The following is a 17,984-nucleotide window of genomic DNA, read 5'->3' as shown; positions in this document are numbered from 1 at the left end:
TCAAACTATGGTCAAAGTAGTTAATTGATCTCTTAACAACACAAAACCCGGGGGGTAGTCAGTGACCTTATGCATTTGGAATCAGTGCTAGTAATAGGAGAAATAAACCACTATGCTGGAGACTTACTAAACACCAGCAACTGCCTAAGCTTCCTTCCATAATTCATCCAGGAAGAGTTATCAGAAATAGTAGTAATTTAATCATATAATAAATTAAATCCTTCCTCTGTGCATGCCCTTTTGCATACCTTCATTTTGTGGTTAATGCAGTACCTTTTTGTGTAGCTGTGTCACTTCCAACACCCTGCTGACCAGAACCCTGGTGGCAAAGCCTGTGACTATGCCACACCTCACATGTAGGGTTTGTGGGGGGGGGGGGCTTTTTGCCCCCTGCAGTCTCCCTCCTGGCTTTGATGCTTGCTGCTCGCAGTATGCAGGGGATCAATGCTCCAGTAGGAGATTGTGGGATTGGTGGGACATTGAGCTCAGTTGAGTCATGGTTGTTTACCCTCATCTTACCTGGGTTTCTCCCCCAGCCACACATCTCTGTTGCTTTTCTGGTGGCTTAGCACCAGTAGGGGCTCAGCACCATCACACTGCTCTTGCTCTGTCCAACCTCAGAAGGACAGGGGGAGAAAATAAGATGGAAAAAAAATCATGTGAGTTGAGATAAGAGCAGGAAGATCAATTGCCAATTTCTGTCACAGCTGAAACAGACTCAGCTTACAGAGATCAGTATAGGTTGTTGCCTCCTCCTTGTATGCAGCCCAGGTGTGCAGGAAATGAGAGCAGCAGTCAGTTGTCTCTGCTGCTCCTCTGTGGTCACTGCACCTGCTGCACATGGCCTCCCTTCTGTGGATGCTGTCCTTCCTGAACTGATCCCAGAGGCTTCCCCTAGGCTGCAGCTTTTCAAGCACTGCTCCAACTTGGGTCCATACCATGGGCTGCTATCCTTCCCAAGCTGCTCCAGCATGGGTCTGTAGCACGGAACCTGTGACACAGGCACTGCTCCAGCACAGCTCCATAGATGACAGCTCCCCCAGCCCTCCTGCCCCTCCGCAAGCTCTTCTCCGTGTCTGTAGCTCCTGCACAGGGCTGCTCCTGCAGGAGCTCCGTGGCTGTGGCCTCCTAGGTCCCATCCACTGCTGCACCACAGGCTCCTCCATGGCTGCACTGCTCTAGGTGGTACCCACAGGCTGCATGGGGTCATACTGTACCATGCCTGAAGATGGCTCTGCTCTGACTCAGGACAAGCCTCCCCTGCTACCCAAATCTTTCCATGGAATCCCGATACTAATTTTCAAACTGATTTCACTTTACTCAGAAGTTTCCTGGTATTTCCCTGGTTAATATGTAATTTGGCTGATAGTTATGTTAAGCAAACGTTTCATTGTTTTCCTTAGCATTGTCAGTTCTGAGCAACTGTCAGCACTGATTGATGAGACATCTCTAGTTGCTCTGTTAGCTCTGTATATGGTCACATTCTCAGCATGTCAGCCATTGTTATTGAGACTATGTTACCAGGAGAAGGCTTTGGAGGCATCTTCCCTCCCTGTGTAATTTGTCGAGTGGTTTGAATGTACAGAAAATGTTTATTTTTGAGATTTATGGTTTGTTGTAATCTTCTATCAGTTTTATACCAATGCAGTTTCACATAATTCTTTTTAAGAATGATGCTTCCAAAGCTCTGAGCAATTGGGTTGTTCCTCTAGTGGTAGACTACCAGAAAGGATGACAGGGGATTCTAAATATTGACAGCACTTCTGTATGAACTGGTTTGTGATGGATCTGCATATATTTGGCTATGCTTGCTGATCTTGAAATATTATATTTCCAACCAAGGTTGGAAAAGACCTATACGATCATCTAGTTCAACCATACACCTACGACCATCACTTAGTACAATGTTTAAATATTTCTTAAACACCTTTAGGGACGGTGACTCCATGGCCTCCCTGGGCACCCCACTCCAGCTGCTGACACTCTTTTAGAGAATAATTTTTTTCTGATGTCCAACTTGAACCTTTCCTGATGCAACTTGAGGCCATTCCTCTCATCCTATCACTGTTAACTGGGAGCAGAGGCCAACCCCCACCTTGCCACAACCTCCTTTCAGACAGTTGTAGAGAGTGATATGGTCTCCCCTGAGCCTCCTTTTCTCCACACTGAACAATCCCAACTCTCACAACTGTTCGTTGTAATGCCCATGCTCCAGAGTCCTCACCAGATGAATTGCCCTTCTCTGGAGATGGTCCAGGATCTGAAAGTCATTCTTGAAATGAGGGGCCCAGAACTGAACGCAGTGCTTGAGGTGTGGCCTCACCAGGGCTACAGAGGGACAATCAGCTCCCTGTTCCTGCTGGTTGCACTATTTCTGATGCAAACCAGGATGTTGTTGGCCTTTTTGACCACTTTGCCACACTGCTGGCTCATGTTCAGCTGGGCATTGACCAACACCCCCAGATCCATTTCTTCTACAGTCTTCCAGCCACTCTGCCTCAAGGATGTAGCCTTGCCTGGGGTTGTTGTGGCCAAAGTATGGGACCTGGCATTTGATCTTGTTGAACTTCATCCCATTGGTCTCAGCTCAGTGATCCAGTCTGTCCAGATCCCTCTGTAGGGCCTTCCTAGCCTCAGGCAAATTGACAGTTCCTCCCAGCTTGGTGTCATCTGCAACTTACTGAGGGCACACTCAGTCCCCTCATCTAGATCACCAATAAAGATACTGAACAGGACAAGCCCCAGTACCAACCCCTTGGGAACACCACTCGTGACTGCTTGCTAGCTGGATTTCACTCCATTCACCACCAGTTCTATGTAGCCTGTCATTTTCAGGGGTAGATGCAGAGAGAGTGGCAAAAGGAATCCTTGCAGAACCACTTGCAGAGGGCACCTGGCAGGTTATTATATGGCTCTTCTTTTGATTCTATTTCCTTTCTCTATTACATTAGTTCCATCAAAAATTAATGACACAAAAGCACTACTGAGGCAGTCTGAAACGTTTTAAGTGAGCTTTCCTCATTCTGTCTTTAGAGAATGGAAACTGGGGCCCGTGGCAGACATGGAGCAAGTGCTCTGCTTCTTGTGGTGGAGGAGAGCAGACCCGAACACGTCTTTGCAGTAATCCTGCCCCACTAAATCATGGCCATCCTTGTCCTGGAGACTCCTCAGAGATATCCAGGTGTAATAGTCAACCATGTCCTGGTGAGTTCATTTTCATCCTATGTGCAATGAAAGTGTTGTGAAAGACTTCTAATCTAACTGGCTCATTTTCTTGGCTTACATCTCCTCTGCAACTGTTGTTGAATAAATTTCTTGTTGTAGTAACCTGTTATGCAGCACTGGTGTACGCTCTTAAGCAATTGCTGCTTTTGAGAGATGTGGATATAAGGTGGATCCTGTGTTACTGTGTGTGTGTATCTCAGATGATATATGCACACCATCCTGTTATTTGTACGTTGTGAGCTTGACTGTTGCAATTAATGTAGTAATATAAGCAGAAATACCTATATGGGCAATATTTCTGGCTTTTCTCTCTCCCATAATATCAGACAGCCGTGGTGCTTTTTTTTTTCCTTCTTCCCTTTGTTCTCCTGCACAGGTGGGCCTTCTCGTGCCCAAGGCAGCATCATTGGAAACATCAACAATATTGAGTTTGGAGTTGCTTTCCTGAATGCTACAGTAACAGACAGCCCTAACTCTGAATCTAGAGTAATACAAGCAAAGATTACAAGTGTCCCTCGGAGCCTTGGTAGGCTTTTTACTACATATAACTTATTTTTCTTAGAACCAAGCTAAATTCTGTGTACTGCTAGCTTTCACTACTTTGTTTCATCAAAGGTCACTGGAGAAACTGATTTAACTTTTCAGACAGAGAGAAGAAAAAGGAATCTTCAATACTTAATCTTAGATTATTAATATTATTATCTGTACATCCTCTGAATTTCTTGTAATCTTCTGGGTTATTTTCATTTTGGCTTTGTAGTCAGCTCTTGCTGATGGGTGTGCACCTAGCATTGGGAAAAAAACTCTCAAATACTGCATTGGATTTCTTTCAGGTCCAGTGCTGAGAAAGCTTGTTTCTATTCTGAGCCCAGTCTACTGGACAACTGCAAAGGAAATTGGAGAAGCAATGAATGGGTTTACGCTCACTGATGCGATCTTCAAGAGAGAAACCCAAGTGGAATTTGCAACTGGTTGTTACCTGTGATGCACCATCTCTTTCCATCAAGCATTATAGATACTGCATCCCTTTATAAGGACCACATCACCACTGCTGAATTTGGAATCTTATGATTATGCTATTTTCTGAGTGCCTGTAGCTTTCAGAGTTTTAAGTACAGCTTAGCAGTTTTAGTTGGGAACATGTAATGCTTATGTTATAGACATGGTATGCTTTGTAAAAATATTAGCATGAAATAAGTGGTCAAGTAATCCAATTCAGATAGTGGTTGGCTTACTGGAGTCCCTGGTTAGTTTGCTTTATAACATACTCCTAAAATTCACAGGAGAGGTTCTGCGAATGACTCACATTGCCCGGGGTTTGGATTCGGATGGAGCCTTACTACTGGATGTTGTTGTGAATGGCCATGCTCTGCAGCTGCAGTCAGTAGCTGATGTTAACATGAAGGTAAAGCCACTCCCAGATGCCAGCCTTTTCTCTTTCATAGGCACAAATTCCTCTCTCATCTGCATTAAATTGGTAGGCATTAAGTCCTGATAGCTGTTTTATTGTATGTGACTAATTTAACGCCTAGTTCAGTTGACAGATCCTAACATTGGCTTCACAAACTAAAAGATGCCATCATGAAAATAGGAGTGATCACTTAAGATTTTCAGTGTTAGAAGGAAGCATGGAAGTCTCTTCGGAGCCATGCACCGCAGCTACATGTGTTGAGTGGGGCTTTTAGTAGAGCTGTGTGTCTAATGTCTATGGCTTTTCTAGAGGATGACATCAGCTCTTTTATGCCATGGCACCCTGAAAAAGCTTCAGAATGTCACTGATTACTTGTTTGCAGTTACAGTTATACATAGTCTGTCAGAGAAATGTTTTTATGGCTGATAAAATTGCAATGATGGGATTAACAGATTATGTCATAGGGCTTTTTGTGTATCCTTAACTTGCATACTGTCATGGTGCAGTTTGGTAACAACACACTTCTCTCTCTGCCATACAGCTTTGTATTTTATGGGAAACAATACTCTTACACAATTCCTCTGAAATAGGCAGAATATCCAGAATTTGCTTTTTTTTAAAAAAAAGAATTCTCAAACTTCTTCAGGAGTGATTAGAGAGGATGGTTTATGTGACAGTCTCACTCCTAAATTGTTCTAACTGTCATTTCTAAAAGGTATTCTCTGCTGCTAATAGTAAGAAAGCTTCTGTCACTGACCTGTACTCTTGATGGAATTATGAAGCTCAAAGGGGTTGGTTTTCTACCTTGTTTGTTTTGCTTGCTATAATGCATGGATTAGAATCAGGGGCTTGATAACTGGTTTTACTGGGAAAGAAAGAATATTCTTCAAGGTTGTTTTTATATAATTGGTATTTAGTTGGTGGTAGGTAACTAGTCAAAACATATATTAATCTGACAGTGCAAGAAATATATATTAAGTTTTCCATATTTTTATACATTGCTGTACATCCCCAAAATTTATACCTTTTTTTCACTAAACGTGTCATTTTGTTGATTATTTAGCATGTTTTCAGAATCTGACTTAGAATACAAAAATATTTAAACCTCAAAAGACTGTTTTGAACAATATATTTCGTTTTTGTAAGATATTCTCTACTGTAACTTCCATCATCGGGATCATCAGCCTGTTTTTTGTCAGAAGAAAATTAACAGAAGCTAGTAAGATTCAGCAGGTAAATTAAGGGTAAAAGACATGTTGTGTGCAATATAATTTGTTCAGCTGTTACGAGAAAAAACATTTTTCAGAATGTATCACATACTCCTTCAAAATACGAAGGGGACAGTGGTGTTAGCTGCACTCAGTGGCTGATGTTGGCTGTTTCAGGATTATACAGAAGACTACATTCAGACTGGCCCTGGGCAGCTGTATGCCCATTCCACTCGCCTCTTTGCTGTGGATGGATTTAGTGTTCCCTACGCATGGAACCACACTATTACCTATGATCACACTAAAGGAAAAATGCCTTTTTTGGTGGAAACACTCCATGCTTCCTCTATCACAACACAGTACAACCCACTGGAAGAAACTTTGGCTTTTAAAATCCACGCTTCTATTACAAAAGGTATTGTTCAAGTCTGTTACAAAAATACAGCAATAATATCTTGATTTTCTAGCATTCCTTACCTTTTTTCTCAAAGCTAGTTATGGCTTTGAAAGAGGAATCACTATTACACTCAATTAGCTTTATTGTAGATCCTATGGCCTGTGTATCTTATTAATATACCTGTAGATTAACATATAAAAGCTGCTGCAGTTTGCACTTTGTTTCCCTGCAGCTCCCAGCTCAGCCTGCCACTGCTGGCATTAATCCTAGCATGAGCAGTAGCTTCAGATAGGCAGTCTGAAATACTTCTCCATTTCCATGTTTGTACCTTTCCTTCCATGAAATGTCCCTTTTCTGTCCCTTTTGAATGGGGGATGGTGTTGGTAGGGTTTATTTTGCATGAGATGTTTTAACCATGCTGTGCCTGGTGTGCTGGTAGACAATGCTTACCTAATGTATTAAACCTGCTGCTGCCTGAGAGGTAGTGAACTCCTGGCTCCTTGACCTGGGGCATCATGCCTTGTTGCTGGCCCACCACTAGCTGCTGGCTTCTGCTGGCCTTTTAATAAGTTATCTGAAGGAACAGAGCACGTTATTCATGTGGGTGGGTCTTTCTTAGAGAAGAAGTCTTTATTAGTCAGTTGAGTGATCTGTTTTCTTCCTGTATAGTACTTGAGCATGTTTTTTTTTGTTGGTTTTTTTTATGGCACAGTACTTTTCAAATGAAATAACTCAGGTTTGAAAGTAAACAAGGCAGTGGAACTGCCTATTTCAGTCTTTCAGATACAGTAGAATAATGTATTTTGGTTTTTTTTTCCCTGTTGCCAGACTAGGAATTCACGGAGCAATTTGAAAGCCAGATTAGATTTTATTTTCCTTTTTTTTTAAAAATAAGGATAAATGGAGATCTCCAAAGCCTCTGTGTAAATCTGGCCACACTTGTACCTTGTATTTATTTCCTTCAACAGTTAATATACTGCATTTTTAAAAATGTCATCTTTATTGAATCATTTTTCAAGGTACAAGTGTAGAGTAAAATACATGTGGGTTTCCAGCCGGCTCTATAAGAATTTTCCACTGATAAGGTTTTTCCAGTTGATAAGAGTATTTGTGTTCTTCTACAGTAAGTAGAACAAGACATTTTGAAAAAAAAAAAAGCATATTTAATTTGTAACAACTGGGCTGCAATTCCTAATATTAAAGGTTTTTCTTCATAAGACGGAATTATTTTGATCTACAAGTAACATGTGCTTCCTTTACCATACAGGTGATCATAGCAACCAATGTCCTGCTGGGTTTGGATTGGACTCATCTGGGCCTTACTGCACAGGTAATGGTGTGACAAATTTAATATGCAATCAGGCAGCAGCATCTTCATCCCTTCTATTCAGAGTATGCAGTGTGCACTCTCAACATGTGGAAGCTTCCATCAGTGGACATGTGTGGGCCCAGAGTGTAGCAGCAGTGCCCAGGCAGCCTCTCGTTGGCACTGCGATGCCAGGTGGGACTGCAGGCTGCTGTGCCCACAGCCTGCAGAGCAGTGGGGCACTCTGTGAGGGACAAGGGCTGGCAACCTAGGGAGCAGCCTACTGAAAACTGGCTGTTGCTTGGGTATCAAATGTGGAAAGAAAGTTATGAGCATTTTAGCTGTCTTCTCTTGGTGACTGAGTCATGTTTGCTTCAGGGAGCGATATCTGATATAGTTTTGTGAACTTAATTCACTGCCTCTGTTGTCACCGTTCTGGAAGGTCGGAAGTTTAAAAATTAATGGAATTAATAGTGAAACTTCACGCCATCAGAAAATTTTGAAATCAGGAAAGCTGAAAATAAGACTGCTAAACAGTTTTTCTACTTGCAGTATTTTCTGTAAAATAGCATATATTCTAAACATAATACAGAAAATGGAACAGTCCTGGCAAGTCTGTCTAGGGAGTCTAAACAGAACAGTGAGTTCCATCTATTCTGTTGCAAAGAGATTGTGTCAAACCTTCATTACTGCAGCAGTGACCCATCCTGCAGACTGACTACAATCAGGATCCCAAGAAGCCCATTGTGTGGACTGCATAAAACAAGAAGCAAAATCTTAAATTAGACATGAAAGCTCTACTGCATGTAGGTCCCCTTAATGTATAGCAGGGGAATGTAATATAGGAGGCTTCAGAAAGTTGTTTTTTGTGATTACAAGTGGAAATTCAATCATAGCACTCTCATGCTCTCATTCCCAGATTCAGGCCTTGTTCTCTTCCTCCAAGCACCCAAGGATGACAGCATGGCTTGCTGGTGTGTGTGCTGGTAGATTCCCATTGTCACTCTGCTGACCACTGGGACTCTGGCTGAACAGGGCCACGTGAGCAAAGGATGTCAGTGAGAGCTGCAGGTGTGATGTGGGCATGCTGCAAAGAGGCGTTCCACATGTTGCTCTCACACCACTGGAATAGAGTGGGGGTGAAAAAGAGCTGAGGACAGCCTGGTATGGAGGAGAATGTGATGCTGAGCTGTTTGTGAAGCCACCTAATTTCTAGCTCTAGCCTGGGGCAGACAGACATCCAGCTCATCCAGAGGTCACTGGTGTGGTGTTTTGTAGTTCATGTAAGTCTTATAAACATGTTTTGAAACGTTTCCTTCCTGCAGATGAAGATGAATGTGCTGTGCAAAATCCCTGTTCCCACACCTGCCACAATGCCATGGGAACCTACCACTGCTCCTGTCCAAAGGGCCTCACCATTGCTGCGGATGGGAGAGTGTGCCAGGGTAAGGGGAGTTGCTGTGGGCAGGCAGGATACAAAGAGCCCCCAGCACATCAGGCATGGAGGGTGGGTGGATGTTTTCTTCAGGCTGAACCATTTGGTCATTGTATGAATGGTGTTCTAATTATTTGACCTCCGAAGAGATTTGCAATCAAGTATTTCACAGACACTACTCAGTCTGTGTCCCACTGCCATGGAGAGGTTTACAGCTTCTCTGTACCTGCAGATGTTGATGAGTGTGTGCTGGGAAGGCATGCCTGCCGCGGCGGCCAGGACTGCGAGAACAGCGCCGGCTCGTACCACTGTGTGCTGCGCTGCGGGGCTGGCTTCCGGAGGGCAGCGGATGGCCTCAGCTGCCAGGGTATGGCACAGCCTTGTCTTTGGTGTTAGCTGTAGTGACATGAAAATCTACTCTTTCACGTAACTAAAGTAACATTTTAAAGGCATATCTCCAGCTAAGTTGCCAATAAATAGGTTAATAGGTTCATTAAGTTGGAAGGGACCTACAAGATCATCTAGTCCAACCATCCTCCTATCACTATCCCTACCCAACTACTAAATCCAATCCCTTAGCACCTCATCTAAACGCTTCTTGAACAGCGCTAGGGATGGTGCCTCACCCACCTCCCTAGGCAGGCCATTCCAGTGCCTGACCACTCTTTCAGAGAAAAAATGTTTCCTCAGGTCTAATCTAAATCTTCCCTAGCGAATCTAAATCTTCAGCATTAGCAACATTTAAAAGAATGTTTTGCTTTTTCTAACTTTAGGATTAAATTAAAATCTTGCTTTTGTGTCCCACATGCGTTTTCTTCTATGATGTCATGACAGAAGCATTTGCTTCTGAATAGAGTAACTAAGCTGAAAGCAGAGTCTTAAACATTATCTAAACCAAAATCCTGTTCATCTAAGTGATGACAAGGGGACTCACAGTGATGACGTTGAAAGTTTGTTTTTTCCAATAGATATTAATGAGTGTGAAGAGTCCAAGTCATGTCATCAACACTGCTTCAATACCATAGGAAGTTTCCACTGTGGTTGTGATCCAGGATACCAGCTAAAGGGCAGAAAATGCATGGGTATGAATTAGTTTTGACATTCCATTCCCTATTCCCAGAGGAAATAGAACTAACTTGTTTGTATATGCAGCTTTATCTGAACCCCTTGTGAACATAACTCAACTCAGAATTTTATCCTCAGTATGTACTCTTGAATTTGTAAAGCAAACCTAAAGCACTAAAACCTAGAGGAAGAGGGAACTAAGCTGACTGATAAATGTGCATGAAATACTTCCAATTGCATGCACGCAGTATGATCACAGCTACATTATGTTGCTTTTGAGGAATTGAGTGTAAGTTCATTTCCATTCCTGCTTTCTTTGGTTTTGTTTTTTAAATAAGATATAAATGAATGCAGGCAGAACGTATGCGGGCCTGATCAACTTTGCAAAAACACCCGTGGTGGCTATAAGTGCATTGAACTGTGTCCAAATGGAATGACCAAAGCAGAAAATGGAACTTGCATTGGTGAGTAGAAACTTAGTGTGCTGTATGGTGAAGGTAAGCACAGGTACAAAAATGGATTGTTTCTGAAATAAAAATCTTTGTAGTCCATTGTCAGTTTAATAATTTGGACGTATTAAGGCACTGATCTTTTAATTTGTGGGAGCACAGGCATTTAAATTTTCATTAAATTAACTGCTGATAGAGAAATAGACATTCTTACCACTAACAAGTTTTCTAGATTATATTTATTTGACGGAGCAGCTACTAGATTTGGAAACCTCAATTAAAACTTTTGAAAATTAATGGAAAAAGTAAATGCAACGCAGTTGAAAAATTAGCACATCTGCTCAAAATCTGCTTTCGGATTGTGAAATGCAGATTGTTTCACAGATCTATAACGTGCTGTTACAGAGTGATTTCTGAACATGGTACCAAGTGAGAAAAGGCTGTTCAGAAGCCAAACCTATCTAGAGAGCCAAACTTGCTGTGATTTAAGTGCATTCATTACACATTAAGGAATTTAAAGCTGTAGGAACTTTCAACTTTAAAGGAAATATCTGACTTCTAGCCCTATTGCTTGCAGACATCAATGAGTGCCATGACAGAACCCATCAGTGCCACTACAACCAGATCTGTGAGAACATGAGAGGAAGTTACCGCTGTGTGTGTCCAAGAGGGTATTGGTCACAGGGGGTTGGAAGGCCTTGTGTGGGTAAGCTGCCCAGCTGTGTTACTGTCAGCTCTTTGTTGCTGATGCTTTTGTCTGTAGCATCCAACAGTACTATGCTATTTGAAGACTATGCTACAGAGATAAATGTGCTTTGGAGTTTGAAGCTGCTGTCTAAAATGAAGGGTCTCCATTAAGTAGTCAAAAATAAATGATTCCAAACTGAGATCGCTACAGATGCGTGCTTTCCAAACAAAGCATACAGGGGCTGTGTATCTCAACGACACTGATGGATGGATGTGGTGAGATAGTGCACCTTAGTACACTTAATTTATAAAAGTCAGAGCAGGTTTGTTTGTTGATCAGAGAAATGTGGTTGGCTGTGCACCGGCTGCATTGGTTCATACCTGAAGCCAGTTGAGCGGGGGATGATGTGGACTCTCCTAAAGGAGAAAACTCAGAGGAAGCATGTTGCAAAAGGCATGACACACCCAGAGCCTCCCTCTGCGAATAAACATCACAGCACCCCTGTCTGCCCGTGGAATTAGGTTTCCCTGTACAGACAGAGCAGAGGAGGCAGATACTCATTTTATCTCCCAGTGCTCCTTTTCTGACTTGGGTGGATCTCCCAAGAGAAGGAGGAATCCCCACAGACACAGGAATGCTGACCATGCTGACAGGAATACTCCCCTACATTATCTACATATTACCCTTTGGCATTAAAATGTGCAGACCATCCACCCACACAAATAGAGTTTCACTGATACTGTCATAACTCTAATGTGAATTGCAGGAGAGTCTGTTTAACCTATGATGTCAATGCAAGCACGCACAGCACTTTGTCTGGCATTTCACAGACCCTAGCACAGTTCTAAGATCATTTCAGTTACAATTTATGTATGTGGAATATTTAAAATTCAGTGCTGATGCACTCTGACCATAATGATTTATAAAACGAGGTATGTGATGCTCAGTGAAGTCAGTTCCAGTTAGTCTCTTTCTCACAGAGGAAATGTTCCTCTGTGATGACTTCTTCAGGATTAGGTTTCATAAGTGATAAATAGCTGCTCTGGAGGATAGGAGTTTTTTCTTTTTAATGTGCCAAAGACTTTGGACTGTAAAAAGACAGCATGGAATGCTTTTTTAAGGATTAAATTGCAGAAAGAAACTGTGTGGCTGTGTACCAAAGAGTTGCCTCTACTAAAATGAAAATCAATCCCAGACTCTTTAATGTATATCAATAACATCTATATTTCTTACAGTAATAAGCTGGGTAAGATTTAGATTACATGTTTTCACAAAATGCCAGCAGCTGTCCTAACATTGTCTTCTAAGCAACAACCACTGAAAGCTTCCTCTTTGATTTATTTCTTATATATACACAAAAATATTATTTTACATGTTAATAAAAAACAGGTTTTATTGTAATGCTTCTAATGTGAGCATACAGAGGAGCTAGAAAGTCTGTAGAACTCCAGACTGAAACAGGCAATCTGCTCGTGGCTCCTTCCTGTTCCACTCCTGCCATATGTAGAGTTGTTTGTGCAACAGTTCACATTTGGATGGGTAAAACACACTAACATGTATGTGTGCCTGATTATCCACATTATCGAAGTTCTGTGAGTTGTATCTCAGCGTGCCATATCATTGATGAAAGGGATTATCAAAAGCTGTTGTAATGCGTTTCTGCATAAAACACATGCAGGATTATCCAGAATTGAAAATCAAATAATGTTCATAAAGAAAGCTAGAGAATTTAGCTTTTGGTTTCAAGTTCATATTTCACATGTTCTTGTAAATATCTAATATTTAAGATGCATGATAAAGGGATCCTGTCAGGGAAGCTTTGGCTTACCAGTCCGTAAGCAATCACTTTTCATGAGGACAGCTGTGCTATGAATTCAGATGACTGGCTGCATTTAGTTTTGTTGAAATTGCATAGGTTGCTCCTACAAAATAAATTGCTCTAGTTTTCTTCAAGGTCCTAGTAGTTGTTGCCTTATTAAAAATGAAGCTTTTTTCTTTATGGCACTTGGCAATATTGCATCACCGACAGTGTAACATATGTAAAGTTCCAATTATGTGTTTGTGAAGTTGAAAAATACTGCAATACTCTGCAGTGATTACCCCTGGATTTCTGATTCTCAAAGCATTTAATTGTTAATATAAAAAAAACTTCTTAAAACTATAAACACTTAATAAAAATGCATTCTAATATTTCCCTATGTTTCTAAGCAGCGTTACTTTTAAAATACCAGTTCCATGCCTCTCTGTCTGTGGTTTGCAAGCAATGCTCAAAATATGTTCAGAGAAGACCAAAATGAAATGATAATGCTAGTTTAACAATGTTTCTACAACAATAATTTAGACATAGGTAATTTTGATGAAATAGTTCAACTGTTACTGAGTCACCATTTAAAATAAACCTTAAATTCTAGTTGAAAAAATACAGGCCAATTAACAGACATTCTGTTATATCTTCATGTTGGGTTATTTCTGGTCACTGTGGATTTGCCTGTTTCTGCTTTGATTTTAAGGCTGAGGATTTACTGCTTAGGTTGGTCATGTGATTTTGGATTAAAATGCAAGGGAAACTCAACAGAGAAAACTGATTCTCAAGAGAAACAAATAACTCAGTTTTTGAATGGTATGAAATTCTTAAGTACCTCAATACATTCTGCTAAGTCTCCAGACTCACAGCTGGAAGGAGCAGCAGCAGTGTGGCACTTAGCATGCAGCCAGCCTGCCACCCTGCCAACACTCCCTCAAAGCTGTGCTTTTCCTTGGCAGTACCACAACCCCAGCAGTGTATCTGGAGCTTCTCAGTCCTGGTCTGAATGACCTGGGAGCACTGTGCTTCTCGAGATGGCCTTGTGTTAAGTGTCCTCCTTTGAAAAAGAGTCCAACAGCTTCTCCCAGTCAGCCTAAGAACAAAAGTAGTTCTGTTGTAGTTGGAAACCCTTTATACTGAAACACTGAGCAGATCGTGGCTGAGGGGTCACCTACTTCTCTTGCTTCTGTTAGCTCATCTCTGGTACCCAATGGACATTTCTCACTGCAGTCAGCAGCAGTCAGGATGTCACACAGCTCTGCTGCTGCAGAAGCAATCGAACAGATCTGGTTCCTTTCCTTGTAGTCACATCTTACTTTCAGAGCAGAGGCTCTCAGTGGATTTTTTTGTCCTCTATGAGCTGTCTTATGTTACAGGTAGCTGAATAGGAAGAATAAATGTGTATTCATGGACAGGATAGAAAACCTGCCTACTTGGCATTTGTGTTTTACTGCCTTCAGGTTCTCACTTTTTTTCCACACACTGAGATTGGTACGTCTGTGTATGCATATACATATACACACGCACACACACACATATTATGTGTTGTTTTATCTTGTTCTTTTCCTTCCCTCATGGTTTGTTGCTCTGGATCATGGCACATGAGCAGACATTAACGAATGTGAACAAGTGCCTAAGCCTTGTGCATTTCAGTGCACCAACACCTCAGGCAGCTTTAAGTGTATCTGTCCACCAAGACAACATTTATTAGGTGATGGGAAATCTTGTGCTGGATTGGAGAGATTGCCACATTCCAGTGCCTATTATAATATCTGTAACTATGCTCAAAACATCTCAAAGAGAGATATATAAGGGCTGCCAACAAAAGAGGCAAAGCTTTTAATGTTATTAAAGCTGCAGGTAAGCTGGGAAAGCTTTGCTAGTTTTATACATTCAAGCTCATTACCAGCAAAAAAATCAAAAAAGATACCGTGACTTCCACCAACTCTTCCTATATGCTTGTACACAAATAGAACATCAGCAGTCCTGATGTTTATTCTTTTCTGTTTCTTTCTGGCAGACATTGATGAATGTGAAGCCAGAGATGCATGCCAGCATGAGTGCAGGAACACCCTGGGGAGTTACCAGTGTGCTTGTCCCTCTGGTTATCGTCTTATGCCCAATGGCAAAAGCTGCCAAGGTACTCTTTGAGTGTGCACAGATGTGTTTGTAAGTAAATGAGTTACAAATCATATCTAGTGTTTGCATTAAGCACTTGCTGAATTTCCTTTCTGAGTTAGTGTTCAATATGTTGTTTCAGTAGTTTTATATTTTACGTTTCAACACTTAATAAAACATCAGCAAATTAGACAACTGCAAATTCTTATTCTCTGATGTTTCCTCAGCACGTACATTTAGCTCCACGGAAGTGCTCAGCAGTTCTGTGGTCAAACCCAACAGAGCCCTTTGTCCTAGTCTAAGTAAATAAATAAAGCACTGTTAGATTTTTGATGCACCAAAAAATCCAACTTATTAGCCTCCGTTGAAAAGACAGCTATAGTAGAAGTTGTGCAGTGGTTGTAGAAAAGCTAGCACAATACACCATCCTACACAGAAATTCAATACCCAAACCATTAAATGCAAGTCATTGGAACTAGTAGCTTCAGTGCCTCCAGGAGCGAGGCCGGGTTCTGGTTTCTGTTCTCACTTGTGGGTAGAAGCACCCCCACACCCTCTACCATCTACTGATTGTTGATCCAGTTCTTATCTCTCTTAAATTCCTCTCAGAACCAGCTACTGATTATATACATGTTTTCTTTCTCACAGACATTGATGAGTGCCTCGAACAGGACATTGACTGTGGAGCAAGCCAGATGTGCTTCAACATGAGAGGAAGCTACCGGTGCATAGAGACACCTTGCCCACCAAACTACCAGCGGGAGCCTCTTTCTGGGTATGCTGGAATTTCAGCCCTTTAGTTCTTTAGTTCATAGTGTTTTCCCACACACTCCAAGCTCACGTGCTTAGCCTTTAATCTTAAACAAATTTTATCTAAGTTTAAGTGATATCAGTAACTCTTATTCTAGCAAAAAGTAAAGCATTAAAACTGAAGATTATCATTGTTTTGCAGAGAGCAGCCATATTCTGTGCTTCCTGCATAGCAAAATAAGAGAGGTGGTCCAGGCAGGATCTTTGTGTTACTTCAAACAGCAATAACTCCAGAATGGCTTTTTACTAAATGAGCCCAGCAGACTTTGATCCTTTCTGCTGATTCAGCATCATTCCTGTCTCAGTTGGGGGTTACTTTTGCATCTGTTCTCCAACATACTTCTGTGAAGGCCTAATTTGCCATCCTTTTCAAAGCTTTTAAAATATTAGATTTGTCATGAGAATAACAGTACCGTTCATGGATAGTTTTTCTTTTTTAAGTTACTCTATGTTCTTTCTTCTTCTGGTTAAAAAAAAAATCAACAAAAAAACAAGATTAATTTCTTCTAATCTAAATATACATAGGGAAATAGTTTGGTTCAGTCTGATCAGAAAAGATTGTTTCTGATCATGAGCTGGAATGATATTTAAATTGAAACGGGTAGTGTTCACTCAGGAGCAGAGATAGCAGAATTCCTGCTTTAACTATTGACTAATAGAAGTAAAATTCACTCTGCTCTTTATTCCAGTTTTTTTGTTTTATGACATAACATACAGACACATCACATAAAGCTGCCAGAACATTTTAAACCAACATTCTCAGCTCTCTTAAGAACAAGGTCACTAAGACCTCCACCACTGTTGTCAATAACAAATACTGTTGCCTTTTTTTTTTTCCTTGCATCTTGGTGTTTTCTGAGACAATCCTGATGAGGGGAAATGAGACATTAAACCAGGCAGCAAATTTAGAGGAGCAATCAATGACACAGGTTTAGCCCTGTTGAGAAGCCCAAATCTGCATATTGCAGCATGATAAATGGGGGAAGAATTTCAGCCCATATAGCAATTATGGGAATAGGACTTAAGGTGCTCTGTTTTTTTTTCTTCTTCTTTTTTTTCCCCAGGTTCTGTCTCAAAAATTGCCCAGCCAATGATTTGGAGTGTGCCCTGAGTACCTACACCTTGGAATACAAGTTTGTCTCCCTTCCCTTTGGCATAGCTGCTGGTCAGGATTTAATCCGGCTGGTTGCCTATACGCAAGATCAGGTCATGCATCCAAGGACAACTTTCTTAATGGCAGATGAGGAGCCAACAATCCCATTTGCCCTGCGAGATGAGAACTTGAAAGGAGTTGTGTTCACCACCAGATCACTTCAAGAGTCGAAGACTTACCACGTGAGAGTCAGGGCCTTGTCCTACAGTGTTGATGGAAACATCGAGTATCAGACAACTTTCATTATTTATATAGCAGTGTCAGCCTATCCTTATTAAACACACAAACTTGAGAATAATGACAGGATTTTAATCACATTCATACGTGCTGATGGGTATTACCACTTCAGACGGATCCTACTGTCTGCCTCCAAGTGTGAACTGTGGAACTTGAAAATGATTCTATGCTCTTTTCTTCTTTCTTCCCCAAGGCTGCTCATAAAGTCCCATTATTAGAGGAAACTCCATGGCTTTGAGATCTGCTCATACTTCCTGTATTTATTACATCAGAGCAGAACAAAGTAAAGTATGAGCTGATGAAAGTATGGTCAAAAACAGTAAGCAAGAAGCAGCCTTGGTTAAAAGCAAGTGAAGAAATGTCTAACTAGAAGAAATGGTAGTTTCAAGTGGTCTATATATCTTAAAGGCTGCTAAATGTGTTACAGTTTTAGATGTATTAGGGTTTCTTTTTGTATCAAATACCTGATAGAATTAGGGCTGTACATATATTATGTCACATTCTCAAGAAAAACCCCAGATGCCACTATAATGGTTGCAAATGCTGAAACATGGTATTTGTGAAGTTTATTTTCAGCTAAAGAATCTACCATAGAATCTGGAACTAGTAGATATGCTCTCTGTGCAGTTTTAGAGGTGTCGTCGTAGTTTGGATGGAAAAAAAGGCATGGCTTCCTCT

The 17,984-nt window shown here is 41.2% G+C and overlaps 1 protein-coding gene across 1 annotated transcript in view; it reads left to right on the top strand.

Moving 5' to 3' along the window:
• HMCN1 (hemicentin 1) overlaps positions 1-17,554 on the top strand; it is a 185,926-nt gene extending 168,372 nt beyond the window's left edge. Inside the window, exons 93-106 of the mRNA XM_065745659.1 lie at positions 3,034-3,204; positions 3,602-3,751; positions 4,059-4,196; positions 4,509-4,630; positions 6,022-6,259; positions 7,509-7,571; positions 8,873-8,992; positions 9,215-9,349; positions 9,951-10,064; positions 10,386-10,511; positions 11,074-11,202; positions 15,009-15,128; positions 15,755-15,881; positions 16,981-17,554. Coding sequence (XP_065601731.1) covers positions 3,034-3,204; positions 3,602-3,751; positions 4,059-4,196; positions 4,509-4,630; positions 6,022-6,259; positions 7,509-7,571; positions 8,873-8,992; positions 9,215-9,349; positions 9,951-10,064; positions 10,386-10,511; positions 11,074-11,202; positions 15,009-15,128; positions 15,755-15,881; positions 16,981-17,347 — 2,120 coding nt within the window. The 3' untranslated portion in view covers positions 17,348-17,554. The remainder of the gene's footprint in view (positions 1-3,033; positions 3,205-3,601; positions 3,752-4,058; positions 4,197-4,508; positions 4,631-6,021; positions 6,260-7,508; positions 7,572-8,872; positions 8,993-9,214; positions 9,350-9,950; positions 10,065-10,385; positions 10,512-11,073; positions 11,203-15,008; positions 15,129-15,754; positions 15,882-16,980) is intronic.
• The last annotated feature ends 430 nt before the right edge of the window (positions 17,555-17,984 follow it).

This window comes from Cyrtonyx montezumae, unplaced genomic scaffold (assembly GCF_038088225.1).
Source record: "Cyrtonyx montezumae isolate F1298 unplaced genomic scaffold, pur_monq_1.0 scaffold_1, whole genome shotgun sequence".
Taxonomy (NCBI): domain Eukaryota; kingdom Metazoa; phylum Chordata; class Aves; order Galliformes; family Odontophoridae; genus Cyrtonyx; species Cyrtonyx montezumae.
The sequence above is the reverse complement of the archived record's forward strand: the minus strand, read 5'-3'. Positions and strand labels throughout refer to the sequence as shown.